Source organism: Crinia signifera, chromosome 3 (assembly GCF_055691185.1).
Source record: "Crinia signifera chromosome 3, ASM5569118v1, whole genome shotgun sequence".
NCBI classification, from domain to species: Eukaryota; Metazoa; Chordata; class Amphibia; order Anura; family Myobatrachidae; genus Crinia; species Crinia signifera.
Genome location: NC_139219.1, coordinates 220,639,109 through 220,657,692, shown reverse-complemented (window position 1 = coordinate 220,657,692; position 18,584 = coordinate 220,639,109). Strand labels below are relative to the sequence as shown.

Genomic DNA, 18,584 nt, shown 5'->3' with positions numbered 1-18,584 from the left:
CGCATCGCATCTGATTGTATGCCTTAACTTAAGGCATACAATCAAAAAATCGGGCGCCCGGATAACTCACAAGTACCAAATACCGACATGTCAACATGTGTTTCTGTGGTTTTAGGTCGACATGGACACTGTCTAAGTGTACCGCGTCCCCTCGCATGGCTCGCTACACTTGCCATGCTTCAGGCATCATGAAAAACTAATGTTGAAATGTCGGCATGGTAAATGTCGGCATTTTGACTGTGTCAGTCAATTGAAGTTGAATATGTTTTCACAATGAATGTCGACATTTTGACTTTTGGTCAACGGGTGTCGGTTTAATGACCGTCGGTAAAACGTCCGTTGGTGACTTGACTGCTACCCATAGTAAGATGTAACCAGTGCACATAATTCCATACATAAACTAGGCTCTAAGACTCAAATCATCCTCATTGTGTTGTTCTTATTGAAACTTACAATATGCGCAAGTAACAAACACCACATGTGCACACATACCTCTCTGACTGTGTCCGACATCCTGTGAGTGTTGGGGGTGCGGAGAGACACATTTAAGACAATGACAGCATTAACCACAATGGTAATAGTTACCACTATGAGAAATGTCAAATACCTGGGAAAACAACAAAATTTCAGGAATTCGTTACATTAATGAGAAAAGTGAATATGGATTATCTTACACTGTCCTTGTTTTCCTTTATGTTTTTTTACCACACTGTGATACAATCATACTTGCCTACTTTTAAAAACTAGTTTCAGGGAGATTATAAATGGTAGTATAATTTTGCTCAGCGCACCATTGAGGGGGCGTGTCATGCTCCACCGAAAAGGGCGTGTCTAGTTCCATAAATGGAGAGATTTTAAACGTGGCACCTAGAAGTATGGGTGTGTACATCTGAGAGGAATCTTGTAAAATGACTTATATCCAAATGTAGATGAGCCCCAGAGCAGTTAGTAAGAGCTACTATACTTGGTAAAATCCTGGAAAATTTTGCTGATGATTCAATGTAAATGTATCTATCTCTTATTCATTTTTACCCAAAAATGTAACAGTGTAAAGTGGGCTAGGTGAAATGAGGGAGATTGCTAGAGTAATGAGGGAGAGAGGGAGATTGCTGCTATTTCAGGGAGTCTCCTGCAGAATGCAGGAGGGTAGGCAACTATGGATACAATTGCTCTTTGTTTCATTATAATAAATAAAAAGTTATCACTTGCCTAATGGAAGGTGCAGCATTGCTTGCAGTACATTGGGACCCCAATACATAAAGAAAATGTCTAGTTGGGAAGTTTTCTACTTACTTAGACAGGGCATGCCACCCCTCCAGACTTCGGATGCAGGTCTTAATTACCAGACTGTCTGCAGTAATCCTGGACGGGTGGTGCTAACCCTAACACCTGGTGTGGTGAAAACCAAGCCAGTGTTCTATCATACTAATCTGGTTGAGACACTGTACCAAAGATTTGTGTAAATTGGTGTGCAATGATTCTCACACTTATTGGATGTTACCTAATAAAAAAAAGCCCAACCAATATTAGAAATAATGTTTTGCATAAAACTGTTCATATAGCGTAATAGGCATGTGTGAGGCCTACACCTGACCACATCTAGAGCTCAGAGCAGAGGTTTGGCTCACTTTACAATCAGGGGTACAGCTGTGGAGGTTTCTGGAATCTTTTTAGCAATCAGGAAGAGGAAGACAGTCTGAGCCAGGAGGATGTTGATGGACACTGTGCACTTCTGACCTCCAGCTGAGAACCGGGAAAAGAGATGAAAAGGAGAGACTATTACTTGATTGAAATTGAATGAAATAAAATTATATCACTACAGCTATTATAGCCATTTATTCTATAGCTTCTATGATATGTATCTACTTTCACAGACAATGGAGATGCATAACCAGGGTTGCCTAACCTCCCGGAATGGCCGGGTGGCTCCCGAAAACCAAGTCCCCCAGTGCCCATCCAACCCCCAAACACCCCCCCCCCCCCCGTGCGCATCTCCCCCCGCAGCAGCATTAATTTCCCGCGATTCACAGCTGTTCGGGGGAGGGGGTGGGGTTAAAGACGCAAATTGCATCATTTAGCCCCCCCCCCCCCCCAAAAAAAACCTGCAAATTGCAGGATTTGCAGTACTGGGGGCAGGACTTCATGACGTCTATATCAGGCCTCGCCCCCCAAAGTGCTGCTGACAGTCTCCTCTCTGGACTTCTCCCAGAGAGGAGACTTTAAAAGTAGGTAACTCTGTGCCTACCTATGGGCTACAAGCCCTTAAGGCAGTGCCAGATTAAGCCTTCGGGGGGCACGGGGCACTTTAGACAGGGGGGCCCCCTTGCACTTGTCAATACTGACCGCAAACTGCATGGGTATATCTACCACATGAAACACCTGTGTTTGTCCCTCTGCACCTTACTCTGTAGGACTGTGGGAGACCTCACAGGCTCAGTGCTGCCTCTGATTAAAAACCCTCCCATGACTAGACTGCTGCTGCTGTCCTCCATGGGCCCACCAATCAGAGCTCAGCACAAACCTCTCAGCCTCTGACCTCTTGTGCAAAGTGTCATAGAACTTAGTCAACTCCCAGTAATGCACTGCACACTTGTGCAGTCAGTGTGCCTTGGCACCGTTAATCATTGTCACATTGGCAGCAGGGGCGTAGCTATGCTGAGGCAGCCCCCGCCATGGCTTGGAGGAGCCAGCGCCTGCTGGGCGCACTGAGAACTGAAGAAAGGTCACTGACTGCACACAGAGCTGGCGCTGGCTGCTCAGCACGCTCTGCAGTGCAGGAAGGACAAGCGCTGTCCCTGCTGCTCCTGTCAAACAGCTGACAGGCAGCAGTAAGCTACAGCAGTGGAGAAAGAAAGCTCTGCAGCGCGATCCCCCTGGCCGGTCCTCTCCCCCTCTGGAGTCTCACACGCACTTAAACCTCCAGTGAGTCCAGTCCCAGCAGCAGCTGAGCCTGAGAAGCTTCCTCTCTGCATTTCCTTTTCCTCCTGTACGACGTGTTGCTCCGCCCCCAGATCTCCTGCTACACGTTCTCAGTTCGGCTGCTGTCCTCCCCTGCTTACTGTAAGTCTAGATTCTATCCCTAGCTGTGCCACTGCCTCTACCTACCCCATGTGTGCCCCTGCCCACCCCATGTGTGCCCCTACCCACCCCATGTGTGCCCCTGTCCACCATATGTGTGCCCCTGCCCACCCCATGTGTGCCCCTGCCCACCCCATGTGTGCCCCTGCCCACCCCATGTGTGCCCCTGCTCACCCCATGTGTGTCCCTGTCCACCCCATGTGTGCCCCTACCCACCCCATGTGTGTCCCTGTCCACAGTCCATCATATGTGTGCCCTTGCTCCTGCCTACCCCATGTGTGTCCCTGCCCACCCCATGTGTGTCCCTGTCCATCCCATGTGTGTCCCTGCCCACCCCATGTGTGTCCCTGTCCACCCCATGTGTGCCCCTACCCATCCCATGTATGCCCCTGTTCGCCATATGTGTGCAGCTTGCTCCTGCCCACCCATGTGTGTCCCTGTCCATCATATGTGTGCCCCTGCCCACCCCATGTGTGCCCCTGCCCACCCCATGTGTGCCCCTGTCCACCCCATGTGTGCCCATGTCCACCCCATGTGTGCCCCTGCCCACCCCATGTGTGCCCCTGCCCATCCCATGTGTCCCTGTCCACCCCATGTGTGTCCCTGTCCACCCCATGTGTGCCCCTACCCACCCCATGTGTGCCCCTACCCACCCATGTGTGTCCCTGTCCATCATATGTGTGCCCTTGCTCCTGCCTACCCCATGTGTGCCCCTGCCTATCATATTTGTGCCCTTGCTCCTGCCCACCCCATGTGTGTCCCTGTCCACCCCATGTGTGCCCCTGCCCACCCCATGTGTGCCCCTGCCCACCCCATGTGTCCCTGTCCATCATATGTGTGCCCTTGCTCCTGTCTACCCCATGTGTGCCCCTGCCTATCATATTTGTGCCCTTGCTCCTGCCCACCCCATGTGTGTCCCTGTCCACCCCATGTGTGCCCCTACCCACCCCATGTGTGCCCCTGCCCACCCCATGTGTGCCCCTGCCCACCCCATGTGTCCCTGTCCATCATATGTGTGCCCTTGCTCCTGCCCACCCCATGTGTGCCCCTGCCCACCCCATGTGTGCCCCTACCCACCCCATGTGTGCCCCTGTCCATCATATGTGTGCCCTTGCTCCTGCCCACCCCATGTGTGTCCTTTCCACCCCATGTGTGACCCTTTGCCATCTCTACCTCTGACCCCCCATGTGTTCCTCTTTTGCTTTCCCCATTTGTACCTCTGCAGCTCTGTTATGTCCTTATGTGTACCCATGCCTCCCCTCCATGGCTGTTTTCTGCAAGACCAACACAAGACCATGTACAGTGCCACACAATTGAAGAATGCAGGTAAGCACAATTTTTTATTGGTAAAGCACTGGGGAGGGTCTGTGTGGATGTGGGGAGGGTTCTGCTCCTTCTCCCCATGGTGACTTACTGCCTGACATCTATTGAGTGTTACCTTATGTCTAGCGTACAGTGTAAGGTGCATTACTGTGTGTGGCGTACAGTGTAAGTGGCATTACAGTGTGTGGTGTACAGTGTAAGTGGCATTACGGTGTGTGGCGTACAGTGTAAGTGGCATGGTGTGTGGCGTACAGTGTAAGTGGCATTATGTGTGTGGCGTACAGTGTAAGTGGCATTATGTGTGTGGCATACAGTGTAAGTGGCATTATGTGTGTGGTGTACAGTGTAAGTGGCATTATGTGTGTGGCGTACAGTTTAAGTGGCATTATGTGTGTGGTGTACAGTGTAAGTGGCATTATGTGTGTGGCTTACAGTGTGTGGCATACAGTGTAAGTGGCATTGTGTGCGGTGTACAATGTAAGTGGCATTATGTGTGTGGTATACAGTGTAAGTGGCATTATGGTGTGTGGCGTACAGTTTAAATGGTATTACGGTGTGTGGCATACAGTGTAAGTGGCATTATGGTGTGTGGCGTACAGTGTAAGTGGCATTATGGTGTGTGGCGTACAGTTTAAATGGCATTACGGTGTGGTGTACAATGTAAGTGGCATTATGTGTGTGGTGTACAGTGTAAGTGGCATTATGAGTGTGGTGTACAGTGTATGTGGCATTACAGTATGTGGTGTACAGTGTAAGTGGCATTACGGTGTGTGGCGTACAGTGTAAGTGGCATTACAGTATGTGGTGTACATTGTAAGTGGCATTATGTGTGTGGAGTATAGTGTAAGTGGCAATACGGTGTGTGGCATACAGTGTACGTGAAATGATGGTGTAAGCAGCATTATGGGGGGGGGGGCGCCAGATACTATTTTGGCAGGGGGGAGCAAAATTTATAGTTACGCCACTGATTGGCAGATAGCTGAAGCTGCAGCACAACCCCACTCCCATGCACAAAACCTTTAGCTAAAAAACAAAAAATTTTTTTAAATACATGCCAACCACAGGGGGGCCCTAGCTAGAGGCCCCCCCTTTAATCTGGCTCTGCCTGGAGGGGCACCTACATGTAAAGTAGCACCTGTGTGGTTCGCAGTAGTTTCCAAGTGTGACCACTGCTCTTCCAACAAAGCTCTGCTGCACTCCCAGAGTGTTGCTGCAGAGTTGATTGGTTCCAGGAGCCCCCTGCTAACACCTGCAATATGGCTCATGCCACTGCCTGGTACTGCTCAGCCTGTGCTTCAGTGACAGTGCTCCAGATGAACTATGAGATGGGAACAGCTTGAGAAAGGATTCAATTATACTTACGATAATTCCGTTTCTTCTGAGCTTCTCCATGGCAGCCATTACTCTGGGTATTCCCTCTCTCTCTCTAGGTTTAGACAGGTAGATTTGAAACTCCTCCCACCTTGGGTATATGTCTGCCTCCTCCCCTTCCTCTCCAGTCTTTTGAGTGTCTCTAATATATGTCATAAACAGGGAGGGAAATTTATAGGCTGCCATGGAGAAGCTCAGAAGAAACGGAATTATCGTAAGTATAATTGAATCCTTTCTTCCTCGCTCTCCATGGCAGCCATTACTCTGGGATGTACCAAAGCATAAAAACAGGGGGGGGACCAGTAAGAAAAAATTGACACAACCAAGATGATGCTTAAGTATATATATATTGAATTATTGCATTACAGCATGTTGTAGCACCACCTTCCCAAAATGGGTAGGAGATACGTTCACATTATAATGTTTCACAAAAGTATGTAGCGAACTCCATGTAGCTGCTGCACAGATATCCTTTGCTGAGAGTCTCGCCTTGTTGGCCCAAGATGTAGATATGGCCCTGGTAGAGTGTGCCCTCAGCTCTCTTGGAACCTCCAAGCCGCCTTCTTTGTAAACGAACGCTATAGTCTCCGTTATCCAGCGAGCTATAGTCACCTTGGAGGCTGCTCCGCCCTTTCTTGCTCCTGAGTGTAAGACAAATAGTTGCTTGGATTTTCTGCTTCCCTCTGATCTTTTTAGATATAGAGTAATAGCCCTAGGCATATCAAGCGTATGCATCTTCCTCTCCTCCTCTGTCTTTGGCTCCGGGAAAAAAGCTGGCAGAATGATCTCTTGATTCAGAGCAAAGTTGGAAACCACCTTAGGGAGGAATTTAGAGTTCGTTCTCAACAAAACCCTATCGTGAAGGATGTTGAGGTACGGTTGTTCTGCCCAGAGGGCTTGTAGCTCACTCACCCTGCGTGCGGACGTGACTGCTGTAAGGAAGACTACCTTCCAAGTAACGAATTTCATGTGCACCTCTTCCAAAGGCTCAAAAGGGGCTATCATGAGGGTATTAAGGACCAAATTTAGGTCCCACGGGGCCACTGGCTCCTTAATTCTAGGACGCTCTCTCTTTATTGCCTGGTAAAACTTCTTTATGAGCGGGTCATCAGACAATTTGCTGTCCAGCATGACTGATAGGGCTGAGATTTGTACCCTCAGAGTTAATGCCGCCAGGCCCTTAGAGAATCCTTCATATAGAAATTGAAGTACACAAGGGATCCCCGTTCTTATATTTTCTGGATATGATTTGGACCACTCCGTAAACTTACTCCACACCCTATAGTAGATTCTGGACGAGACCTTCTTTCTTGCTTTTAGCAGAAACTGCGCCACCTGTTGGGATAAGCCTTTCCGTACTAGGATTAACCGTTCAGTATCCATGCCGACAGACTCAGGGTCTTGATGTCTGGGTGTACTAATGGTCCCTGTTGAAGAAGATTTGGGATGAGTGGTAGCCTCCAAGGGTGTTTGACTGCCATCCTCAGTACTGTAGGAAACCAACTTCTTCTTGGCCAGAATGGGAGTATGATGATCACTGTGGCACTCTCCTCCCTGATTTTCCTCAGAATTCTTGCGATCATGGGAAAAGGGGGAAAAACGTACCCGAGATTGAACTTCCATCTTTGCGCGAACACGTCTACGCCCTCTGTCCCTGTCACATATTCTCTTGACATGAACCTCTTCACCTTCATGTTGTGCTTCGCCGCCATAAGGTCGATTTGTGGGTACCCGAACCTCCTTGTGACTTCTAGGAACACCCCTTGATTTAGTTCCCACTCGCCTGGTACCACTTGCTTTCTGCTTAGGAAGTCCGCAAGGCCGTTCTCCTTCCCTGGGACATGGAGTGCGGATATGGAACATAAATTTCTTTCTGCCCATGGTATAATGTCGGAGACTTCTTCCCAGAGTTTTATACTCCTGGTTCCTCCATGACGATTCACGTACGCTACGACCGTCATGTTGTCTGATCTGATCTTGACATGGGTGTTTCTGATGTGCTCCTGAAAGAATCTTAGCGCTCTCACTACGGCTCTCATTTCCCTCTGGTTCGAGGACATTGCTCTTTCTTCTTGGGACCACAGACCTTGGCACTTCGCGTCCTGACAGTGAGCTCCCCATCCTGTCGCGCTTGCGTCCGTGGTAATAACCTGATACAGAGGCTGACTTAATGATGTATTCCTCAGACTTAATTGAGGGTCCAACCACCAATTTAGGGATTGTCTGCTCCTTTGACTTAGTTCTACCTTGTACTCCAGGTCTGTTTCTCTTCTCGTGAGGGGCCTCACTTCCTTCTGTAGAATTCTCATATGCCACCTTGCCCAGGGTATCATCCCTATGGTAGATGACATCATACCCAGCATCCGGAGAATTTGTCTTAATGTCGTCCTTTTCTGTGATTGTATCAGCAAGGCCAGATCTAGGATTCTTTCGCATCTCTCCTCTGATAAGTATACCGCGTGCTCTACTGTATCTATAGTAACCACTAGGAATTGAATTCTTTGACGAGGTTCCAGTTGGCTCTTTCCTTCGTTTATCAGCCACCCATGATCTTGAAGTATTGTGATTGTAATTCGGGCTGCATGTCTTACTTCTTCTTCTGTTCTTCCGCATATCAGTAAATCGTCCAGGTAGGACCAAATTGCAACTCCTTGCATTCTTATGAATGCTATTAAACTTGTTAGTATCTTTGTGAACACCCTCGGGGAGGCTGATAAACCGAACGGAAGACACTTGAACTGGAGATGTTGTTTTAGGACCATCAGTCTGAGGAACTTTCGATCTCTTATAGCTATCGGAACATGAAAGTAGGCATCCTTCAGATCTATTGAACACATGAAGTCCATCTGATTTATGCCTAGAAGGATGACCTGTAGGGTATCCATATGGAATTTCTTTGCCTGAATGTTTAGATTCAGCTCCCTCAGATCTAATATTGCACGGTAATTTCCTGATGATTTCTTTACTAGGAATAGCTTGGAGTAGAAGTCTCTCCCTCTTTCGCACGCTGGTACTCTTTCTAGTGCTTTTGATTTTAGCATTTCCTGTATTATAAGTTCTAATGCTTCTATTTCCTCTGTTGTCGCAGGCATTCTTGACTTTATGAATCTTCTTCCTGACGGGATTTTTTGGAATTCCAGACTGTAACCTTGAGTAAGAATTGAGAGAACCCATCTGTCCTGAATTGATAGCTTCCATTTGTCCACAAACTTGGTCAGTCTCCCTCCTACTGCGACACATTCCTTCAAGCAGTAATTGTCAGAATCTTCTGTAACCCCTTCTTGCGGACTGGCGAAATGACTGCCTTGTACTGCCTGAGTTGAACCTCCCGTACTGTCTTCCGGGCCTATAGCTTCTAGCCTCCTTGAAATGTTGCTTGGGAGATTGACCTCGGAATCTCTGTCTTCTATCCTGCGGTAGCTTAGCAGACTTTCCACCTGACATCCTATGAATAATGGAGTCTAGCTTACTCCCAAATAATAGGTTACCCTCATAGGGCAGGGCTATAAGGCGATTCTTCGAATTTGAATCTGCGGCCCAGCTTCGCAACCATATGGCCCTTCTGGCTGCTATCCCTGCCGCCATGGATTTGACTGAGTACTCTACCACATCGAGTGATGCCTCGCAGAGGAAATCTATAGCCTTCATCATAATGTTAAGATTCTTTATCAGATATTGTCTTGATATTTTCTCATCTATGTCCGTCGCCATGTTAGTACCCCAAACTCTAAGCGCTCTCGAGGTTGAAGCCATAGCGACTCCCGCTTTCAGAGAAACCGTTGAAGTATTATGCAACTTCTTTAGGCCCATCTCTACCTTCTTATCCATACTGGGGCAGATGTATTAAGCCTGGCGAAGAGATAAACTGGAGATACAGTGGAGAAAAAGTGGAAGGAGATAACACACCAGCCAATCAGCAGTGTTAGAAATATGACAGTTGGAAGCTGATTGGCTGGTGAGTTATCTCCTTCCACTTTTTCTCCACTTTATCTCCAGTTTATCTCTTCGCCAGGCTTAATACATCTGCCCCACTGTCTCTTAAATTAGCCCCATCTTCCAGCAGTATTGTAGTTTTGGAGACGACTTCGGATACCGCCGCATCCACTTTGGGCAATTTACAGTACTTCTCCAGTAACTCATCTTTAAAAGGAAACATCCTTTCCACTCTCTTGTAGTTGCTGAATTTTTTGTCAATATTCTGCCATTGATCCAGCATCAAATCCTTAAGCACCTTGTGCACAGGAAAACTTCTGCTCTTAGAGGCTCTATCCTCCTTCTCTTTATAATCCATAGCCTTATATATGTATTTTAATAGGCTTTCCACCAGATCTAGGTTAAATGATCTCTCTTTTTCAGGTATTTCACCTGATTCTGGCTCTGATGTGTCTGTGTCATCCACATTAAGTATGGGCTGATCCGAATCCGCATCACCCTCCAGGCTAGCTTGGGACCTAGTTCTTTTAGTTCCCTGAATGTCCTTAAGATCATCTTTAGTGACCAATGAGCTTTTCATCCACTGTAATAGCTGGGTTAGGTCCACAGCCTGTGATACTGTAGCTTGTCTGCATTGCTTGCACAGATTAATGCCTTTTTCTGCAGTAAACTCCTTATCACATGACATGCAATTACTCATAACATTCTTAGTCTTTGCCTTCTTCTTTGCAGGAGCTTTAGACACACTATGAATTTAAGCAGAAAAACCTATCACTAACTGTTCTAATGGATGTTACAAAAGATCGCACCTCACTGAGGGCTTACCTCTCCACAGCAGTTTCAGGCATGAGGGGAGAAGGACTAGCTTCTGGATCCATGACTGCGAATAGCGCTGCTCTGACGAGTACTAGCGCTCAGATCCAGGCCGCTTTTAAACCCAGCGCCCGCCGTCTGCAGCTGCGCATTGCGTCCTTCCGGACGCCGTGTGTTTACTTCCGCCATTAGCTGAGAAGGAAATAGCCCGGCTTCCACCCGCCTGCTACTACTCACTTCAGCAAAGGGACCTTCGCGTCACTTCCGCCGCGTCCCAGTACACGCGTCCTCCAGTCCTGACTTCAGTAGCCGGCTTCTTGCTTCCGGCTGACGCTTCCTCACGGAACAAACCTTAGGGGGATGACGAAGTCCACATTCTGCCGCCATGTGCCGCCGGCCATCCCAAAGGTAACTCAGAGCAGGACGCTGCCTGATGAGCACCCTCTTCTCCCCGGGTAGTCACCCATATCAGCCCGGCCACGCAGGGACGTCTGGCTGTCAATACTGAGGTAAGCCTGGACAAACCAAAAATAACAAACCTATCCTACCTAGTCTAACTTAGGGCCTTATTTTGGTTCATTCTTTCTGACAAAATTCTTCTTAGATGGGCAAAACCATGTGCACTGCAGGGGGGCAGATGTAACATGTGCAGAGAGAATTAGATTTGGGTGGGGTTTTACTTCAAAGTGAGATCTATATTGCAGTGTAAAAATAAAGCAGTCAGTATTTTCCCTGCACAGAAACAAAATAACTCACCCAAATCTAATTCTCTCTGCACATGTTACATCTGCCCCCCTGCAGTGCACATGGTTTTGTCCATCTAAGAAGGATTTTGTCAGAAAGAATGAACCAAAATAAGGCCCTTAGAGACAGGAAAAAAGACTGGAGAGGAAGGGGAGGAGGCAGACATATACCCAAGGTGGGAGGAGTTTCAAATCTACCTGTCTAAACCTAGAGAGAGAAAGGGAATACCCAGAGTAATGGCTGCCATGGAGAGCGAGGAAGAAACCTAATTCTACCTGCTGCAGGCAGCTGAATGTTGTGAGCCTGACTCTGACACACTGGCTGTGTAACACAGATTAGCTGGAGGCTCTTGTCCCGGTTGTGGTATAATTACCCGACAGTCGGGATTCCGACAGTCATTAGTCAGACGTCAGAATCCCGACTGCACAGCATGGGGAGTGCAATGAAACCCCTTGCGGACACGGTGGCGAGCTGCGCTCGCCACCTATTTTATTCTCCCTCTATGGGGGTCATGGACCCCACGAGGGAGCAGTTGGGATTCCTACGTCGGAGTGATGACTGTCGGAATCCTGACTGTCAGGGAGCCGGCCGGCACCCCTTGTCCCTGTAGAATGGCTAAGCACCTATTTATGCAAGTAATGATGTAACTCGTGTGTGTTTATATACCTTTAACCTTTATTTACGTTTTTTCTCAAAAGAGTGACACCAAACTTCAACCTGCCTCTTACACCTCTAATTCTTTTCTTATAATCAATGTGATCACAAAGCTTAATTTTACTCCTCTTATTAATTACTATTGGCCTTTAAATAGCTATATGCCTGTGCAGTTTGTTAAATCAATAGCAGAAGCAGCAGCTCCTACTTATATTTGGCAGAGGGGCTGAGACCCCCCCATGCCCAGAAGAGTAGACAAAGGCCAACCCCAGGTCCCGATCCAGCAGGTGCCAGGACCATTACATTCGCAGTTGCTGTGGTGCACAAACCTCCAGCTTCTATCGGCTGCACTGACTGCAGCCCATAGAAGATAAGGTGCCCATCCACGTTACAATTATTGTATACAATATTGTATACAATATCGCATCTCATCGCATCTCAGTTTTGCAATGAGATGAGATCTAGCACAAAAAGTATGTGCAGCACACACTTTTTGTACTAGATCTCATCATCGCAAAACCGAGATGCGATGAGATGCGATATTGTATACAATAATTGTAACATGTATGGGCACCTATACACCTTCCAATGAGATTGACTATCATGCGGGTGACTGGCAGTAGGACTTCCAATATGAAGTCACAGCCAGTCACAATGAAGCCAGTGCAGTCACGGACTTCAGCTGACTTCACTGACACTGGGCGGGGTGGTGGATATTCGGTAAAATCCAACCACTAATAGCACCATATTACATTAGAGCTTATATGAGCTTCAAAGTGGTGTGGTATTTAATATCTACAGCAGTGTTCATTCTAGCATCCGCCATCTTTTAAAACCCATGCAGTTCCTCTTCCCTGCCTGGGGTGTCGCTGTCTTCTGTAGTGCTTCTTCACAGTGTGGTCTGTATATCAGCACTGATATGCAAACCAGACCTGTACTAGAATCCCCACAGCAGACAGCGACACCCCAGGCAGGGAAGAGGAACTGCTTGGGTTTTAAAATATGGCGGGTGCTAGAAGGAACACTACTACAGTAATTAGATATACAGTCATAAGGGTGACCCCATATGTTCAACGTGCATTAGGTTGACAGGGTCAAAATATCAACAGGATAGAAAAAAAGGTTGACGCAAGTTTAAGTTTTTTGGGTGTCATTTTCTATGCTTCAACATATGTGACCACAATGATTGGAAATGTATACTGTATGTAATAAACTATAAAGTATATGAATTACTTCCCTTTTCTATACTTCTAGCAGGTAATTATATTAACTGTAGGAATGTCCACAGCGGTGTTTCTTTCTTTTGAATATCAGGTAATAAACTAATAATTGCTGGCTTTCTCACTTTGTAACAACACTGTAACAACACTGTACACAGTGGCGTAAGTTTGTCCCAGGGGCCCGGAGGCAAGATGAATGCTGGACTGGGGCTGGACTTACCACACCTCTCCTTTTTTAATTTGCTGCAAGAACTCCAGAGGGAATCCCCGCCGTCTCTGCATACCCCCAGTAAGTATAAGCGCCCTCTGTGCTCCCACTGTCTGATGCTCTTGCTCCCCAGACCTCTCCTCACAGACTACCCTGCCTAACTACTGCTCGCTCTCCTTCTGACACTGGTCATGTGACATGCTACTGACTTTATGTGCATTTGCAGAGGCTGCTGGGATTTATCCGCCACTGTAAATAAATTCACTCTAGCATGCTTCATTATCACAACAAAGCATTGTATAGCAGGGTATCACATATACGCTCACCACACTTCGGGCAAAGTTACTATTCCTAACCATGAGGGGTTATTCAGACCTTATTAAAGACCTGCGATTTTGCAATTCGGACTATTATCGATCACCAACTACGCTCGCTTAGGGATTGTATCGTGCATTCGCGAGGCCATTCTGTGAAAAAATCCAGCATCTTTTTTTTACCTTTTTTTTTACCTTTTACCTGTCAACCTTTTAATCCTGACCTTTTGACCATGTCATCTGAATGCAATTCGATAATATGGAATTGACCTATTGACTGTCTATCTAGACCAGTGGTTCTCAAACTCGGTCCTCACGGTTCATGTTTTCCAGGTCACCCGGCAGGTGCAAGGTGCATTCATTACTCATTGACACATTTTAAAAGATTCACAGGTGGAGCTAATTATTTCACTTGTGAGACCTGCAAAACATGCCCTGTGTGGGGTCCTGAGGACCGAGTTTGAGAACCTGTGGTGTAGACATTGCAACCAGCTTCAAAGTCCAGGCAGATTTGAATTATAACAGAACATTTTAGGCAAGTTAAAGGAAGTGCATATGTTCAGAAAATTCAATAGTACGGAATGATACCTTTGGCAGGTAGGAAGTAAACCAGCACACTGACAAATGAGATAAGCACACAGGGAACAATGATGTTGATGATGTAGAAAAGAGGCTTCCTCTGAATGATGAGGTAGAAGACAATTGCCTGATAACTGATATCATCTGGAGACAGACGAGGATCGATGATCTTCTTAGCTGGCATGTGTTTTATTGCCCATTCCCCATTCTCTGTGAGGAGCAAATGAAAATCAACAAGAACATTTACTTGGTGTAATATGGACACTTCCAAGCTGATGACAACACTTTAGTTTGATGCTGTGTACACACGGGGGAGATAGGTGCTATAATCGCTGGGAATATGGTCGCAGGCGACCATATTGCCAGTGATTGGGAGTGTGCCCCGGCGATAAATCGCTGGGTGCGCGCTCCCGTTTTCTGCCCCATTGTAATCGCTGGTCGCAGGAGCTTGCTCCTGCGACCAGCTAATTACCTCTGTGGCACCCCCAGCAGAGGTTTGTTTTCAACAGCGACCATCTCTGGTCGCTTGTTGAAAAGGAGACACTGAGCAATATATTGCTCAGCAATATATTGCAAGCAATAAATTGCTAGCAATATATCTCCCCCCGTGTGTACGCACCTTAACTGTCTGTTTTATTTTTCAAGATGACAGAGAACTTTCACATAGTCAATCCAATTAGCACTACCTAACAGGCCCATATACATATTGGGTGAACCTGGCCACTGCCGATATCGGCATCTGTGGGGAACTGGTGGGGTGCAGGCATAGGCAAGTGCATACACACTTGCCGATGCTGGCAGAGGGGGAGGGGAAATGGCCCTCGTTAATGGTGCTTTCCCTCCTCTGTACATGCACAGATGATAATAACCCACAAAAGTGTGCCTCGGGTGTTGTTTTATAACAATATAATTTAGAAGTGCCTAAATTACCAATATCGCTCATTATATCACCCATAAGTATTGGGCTAAAGTCATACTGTAGCTGCCTACCCTCCTGCATTCTGCAGGAGATTCTCTGAAATAGCAGCAATCTTCCTCTCTCCCTCATTAGTCTACCAATCTCCCTCATGTCACCTAGCCCACATTACACTGTTACATTTTTTGGGGAAAAGGGAATGAGAGATAGATACATTAAAGGCCCCCATACACTATGCGATTTTAGGCCGATTTCATCCGATTTCGGCACTTTGTGCCGATAACTGGGTGAAATCGGCCCAAAATCGCAGGACTGTGACATCTGATCCGATCCGATGCGCGGTCCCGTGCGCATTGGATCGGATCAGGGAGGTCGGACGGTTAGTACATACGATCACGTCCGACCTCCCTGTTAGCTGGCAGCACCGGTGAGTGCTGACCTGGGGGCGGTGTGGTCAGCAGCAGGGCTCATCAGGGGGACGCCGGAGTGGGCAGCGGGTCCTGACGCTGTAACTAGTCAGCGGCGCCTGTGTGTGATGATCTGGCCGGGCGCTGTGATCATTCACATATATCATTCAGCAGCGCTGCGGGACGGACGGGGCCGGGCAGTGGCGGGTATTATATTTTTAAAACACCTGTCAAATGACTAGCCGTTCTCTGATTGGCTGAGAGCTCTCAGAAAACGGTCAGTCATTGGCTGAGAGCTCTCAGCCAATCAGAGAATGGCTAGTCATTTGACAGGTGTTTTAAAAATATAATACCCGCCACTGCCCGGCCCCGTCCGTCCCGCAGCACTGCTGAATAATATATGTGAATGATCACAGCGCCCGGCCAGATCATCACACACAGGCGCCGCCGGCTAGTTACAGCGTCAGGACCCGCTGCCCGCTCCGGCGTCCCCCTGATGAGCCCTGCTGCTGACCACACCACCCCCAGGTCAGCACTCAGTACCCCCGCTGCCCGCCCCACTGCTGCCCCTGATCACCACCGGCCCCCATGCCCCTCACCGCCCGCCCCCTGCCCGTCGCCGCCCGCTGCAGCTCCCCATACATGTGATAAATTGCAAGCGATTTATCACATGTAAAATTTGGCTCATCAAGTGCCAAATTGTATGTGAGCCTCCCGGGGAGCCGCCGGGTGGCTCACAGGAGTATTGGGTCCGACTTGTCCTAAGGACAAGTCGGCCTAATGTATGGGGGCCTTTACACTGAATGATCAGCACCATTTCCCAGCACTTTACCAAGTATAGTAGCTCTTACTAACTGCTTTGGGGCTCATCCACATTTGTATATAAGTAATTTTAAATTACACACCCACGTTTCTAGGTGCCACGGTCACAATCACTTTTACAATCTCTCCATATATGGAGACACACCCTTTAGGTGGAGCATGACATTCTATTCAATTCTATTCCTAACTAGAAACTCCCTGAAACTAGTTTTCAAAAGTAGGCAAGTATGGCTAAAGTATAAATGACTATCAGATCAGCCAGCTGATCCAGTGTCAATTGCCCCACCCACAAAATCCAGCTCCTTTGAAAGGCTGAACTCAACCCCAGCTCTATCTTCATTAGATTCCCAGCGGCTCTAGAAAACTGATTAGCGCAGGAGCTCTGTAGGTTTTTCATGATTCAAAGTTTCCAATTCAGAATCATCCCTCCTTGTTGCACTACTATTTAGATGTTGTTGTATTTACCTGTGAAAGCTTCTGGGTCTATTTCAATCCACTCTATTGTCGTCCCATCTTTGACTGTCAGGAGTAACTCAATCTCATTGGCATTATATGTTTGTGACCTAGTTAAAGAGGAACAATTGTTAAACAAATCTGCAAGCAACATAATTGTGCAGTTTATGAGGAATCAACTAGCAAGGGCATAGCTACCATGGGTGGGGATATGGTCATTAGGTTGACATGCAGAAATGTCGACATATGTCTAGGTCGACAGGTCATTAGGTCGGCAAGCATTAGGTCGACATGGGCAATGTCGACATTGAAAAATGTCGACAAGTGGTTTTTCACTGTATTTGAGCCAACATGTGCCGACAGGCGGTATTTCATGCCCTACCATCCACTTGGAGAATAAAATAGTGTGCCATGCGTAGCGAGGCATTGTGCCCGAAGCATGGCGAGCAGAAGCGGTGATACGTTTCAGTGTCCATGTTGACTGTGTCGACATTTGGGTGAAAAAAACAGAGAAATATCCCATATCGTCCTTTTGACTGTCGACCTTGCCCATGTCAACCTAATGCTTGTGTCGACCTAATGACCTGTCAACCTAGACCCATGTCGACCAATACACATCGACCTAGACCCATGTCGACCTTTGCATGTCGACCTAATGGTGTTGACCCAATGCTTGTTGACCAACATCTTGTGGACATAATGATCCATACCCCATGTTGCAGCTGCTATGGGGCCCAGAGCTGAGAGAGGTCCACCTTCCCTTTCACAGATACATGTGTTATATATACTTGTCAGTCACCATTGGTTGGTAGATAGTGGCCTTACAAGCTTTTTCTTTGTGGCCTACAATATATCCGTTTATGACCCTGGCCCTGCTCATTGTAATGTGGTATAAAATGAACTGGAGGGCATTTGCAGTATTACATAATATGAAGTGGGACACTGTAATGGGCTATAAATCATATGGTCGGCAGTGTCTAGGTCAATAGGTCAACACCAAAAGGTCAGCATACACAATGTCAACATTGACAAAAGACCGACACGCACAAGGTTGACACAAGCAAAAGGTCGACATGGAAAAGTTGACACATGCGCAGGCCCCTGGCACCCGGCAAAGTAGATCACAGGGATGGGCTGCAGAGACATAGAAAAGATAATTTTTCTAAAGACACCTCTGTCTGCTGTACTTCCAGCCAGTGGCGGAACCTGTGAGTGGTTGGCCCAGGTGCAAAAATATAATTTCTGTCCCCCCTCCTCCACTCCAACTCAAGTTCACAATATGCCACACAACAGTGGGTGACAGGGAGAGGCAAATGGTGACAGTATTAGGCAGAGGGTGACAGTGGAAAGCAAGGGTGTAAGAAGTGCAGGGGGAACCAGTGGGTGACAGGGAGAGGCCGAAGGTAACAGCAGAAGTCAGGGTAGAAGGGGGAGAGGCTGAGGGTGACAGCATATTGTAGGGAGATACTGACAAATAGAGTAAAACATTGCACTGCCCTTTGCGGCACATGAGGACACACACACACGGCAAAGCCTGAAAAAATTAGACGGATTAAAATAACCCTTTTATAGTACACTGGACTGTCACTGGACATATACAGCTGTATCACTGAGCTTAACTGCAGTACCACTGGACTAGCATTAAGTTACCCTGGACTTAACAGCAGTACCACTGGACTTAATGGCAGCACTAAACAGCAAGCACCACTGCATTGGACTTATACAGCAGTACAGGACACCAGCACCAGC

The 18,584-nt window shown here is 47.4% G+C and overlaps 1 protein-coding gene and 1 long non-coding RNA gene across 4 annotated transcripts in view; one reads left to right on the top strand and one right to left on the bottom strand.

Annotated features, from left to right (window-relative positions):
* CHRNG (cholinergic receptor nicotinic gamma subunit) overlaps positions 1-18,584 on the bottom strand; it is a 45,475-nt gene that overhangs the window by 5,770 nt on the left and 21,121 nt on the right. The window contains exons 6-9 of the mRNA XM_083177478.1: positions 16,848-16,945; positions 14,247-14,447; positions 1,629-1,743; positions 493-607 (exon numbers count right to left, since the gene is read on the bottom strand). Coding sequence (XP_083033604.1) covers positions 493-607; positions 1,629-1,743; positions 14,247-14,447; positions 16,848-16,945 — 529 coding nt within the window. The remainder of the gene's footprint in view (positions 1-492; positions 608-1,628; positions 1,744-14,246; positions 14,448-16,847; positions 16,946-18,584) is intronic.
* Positions 2,855-18,584, top strand: part of LOC146064232 (uncharacterized) — a 32,314-nt gene continuing 16,584 nt past the window's right edge. For 2 of the 3 annotated variants that reach the window (XR_014471769.1, XR_014471768.1), the window contains exons 1-3: positions 2,855-3,060; positions 4,304-4,404; positions 13,295-13,425. This is a non-coding gene — a long non-coding RNA (uncharacterized LOC146064232). The remainder of the gene's footprint in view (positions 3,061-4,303; positions 4,405-13,294; positions 13,426-18,584) is intronic. The other variant, XR_014471770.1, reaches the window with a different exon arrangement.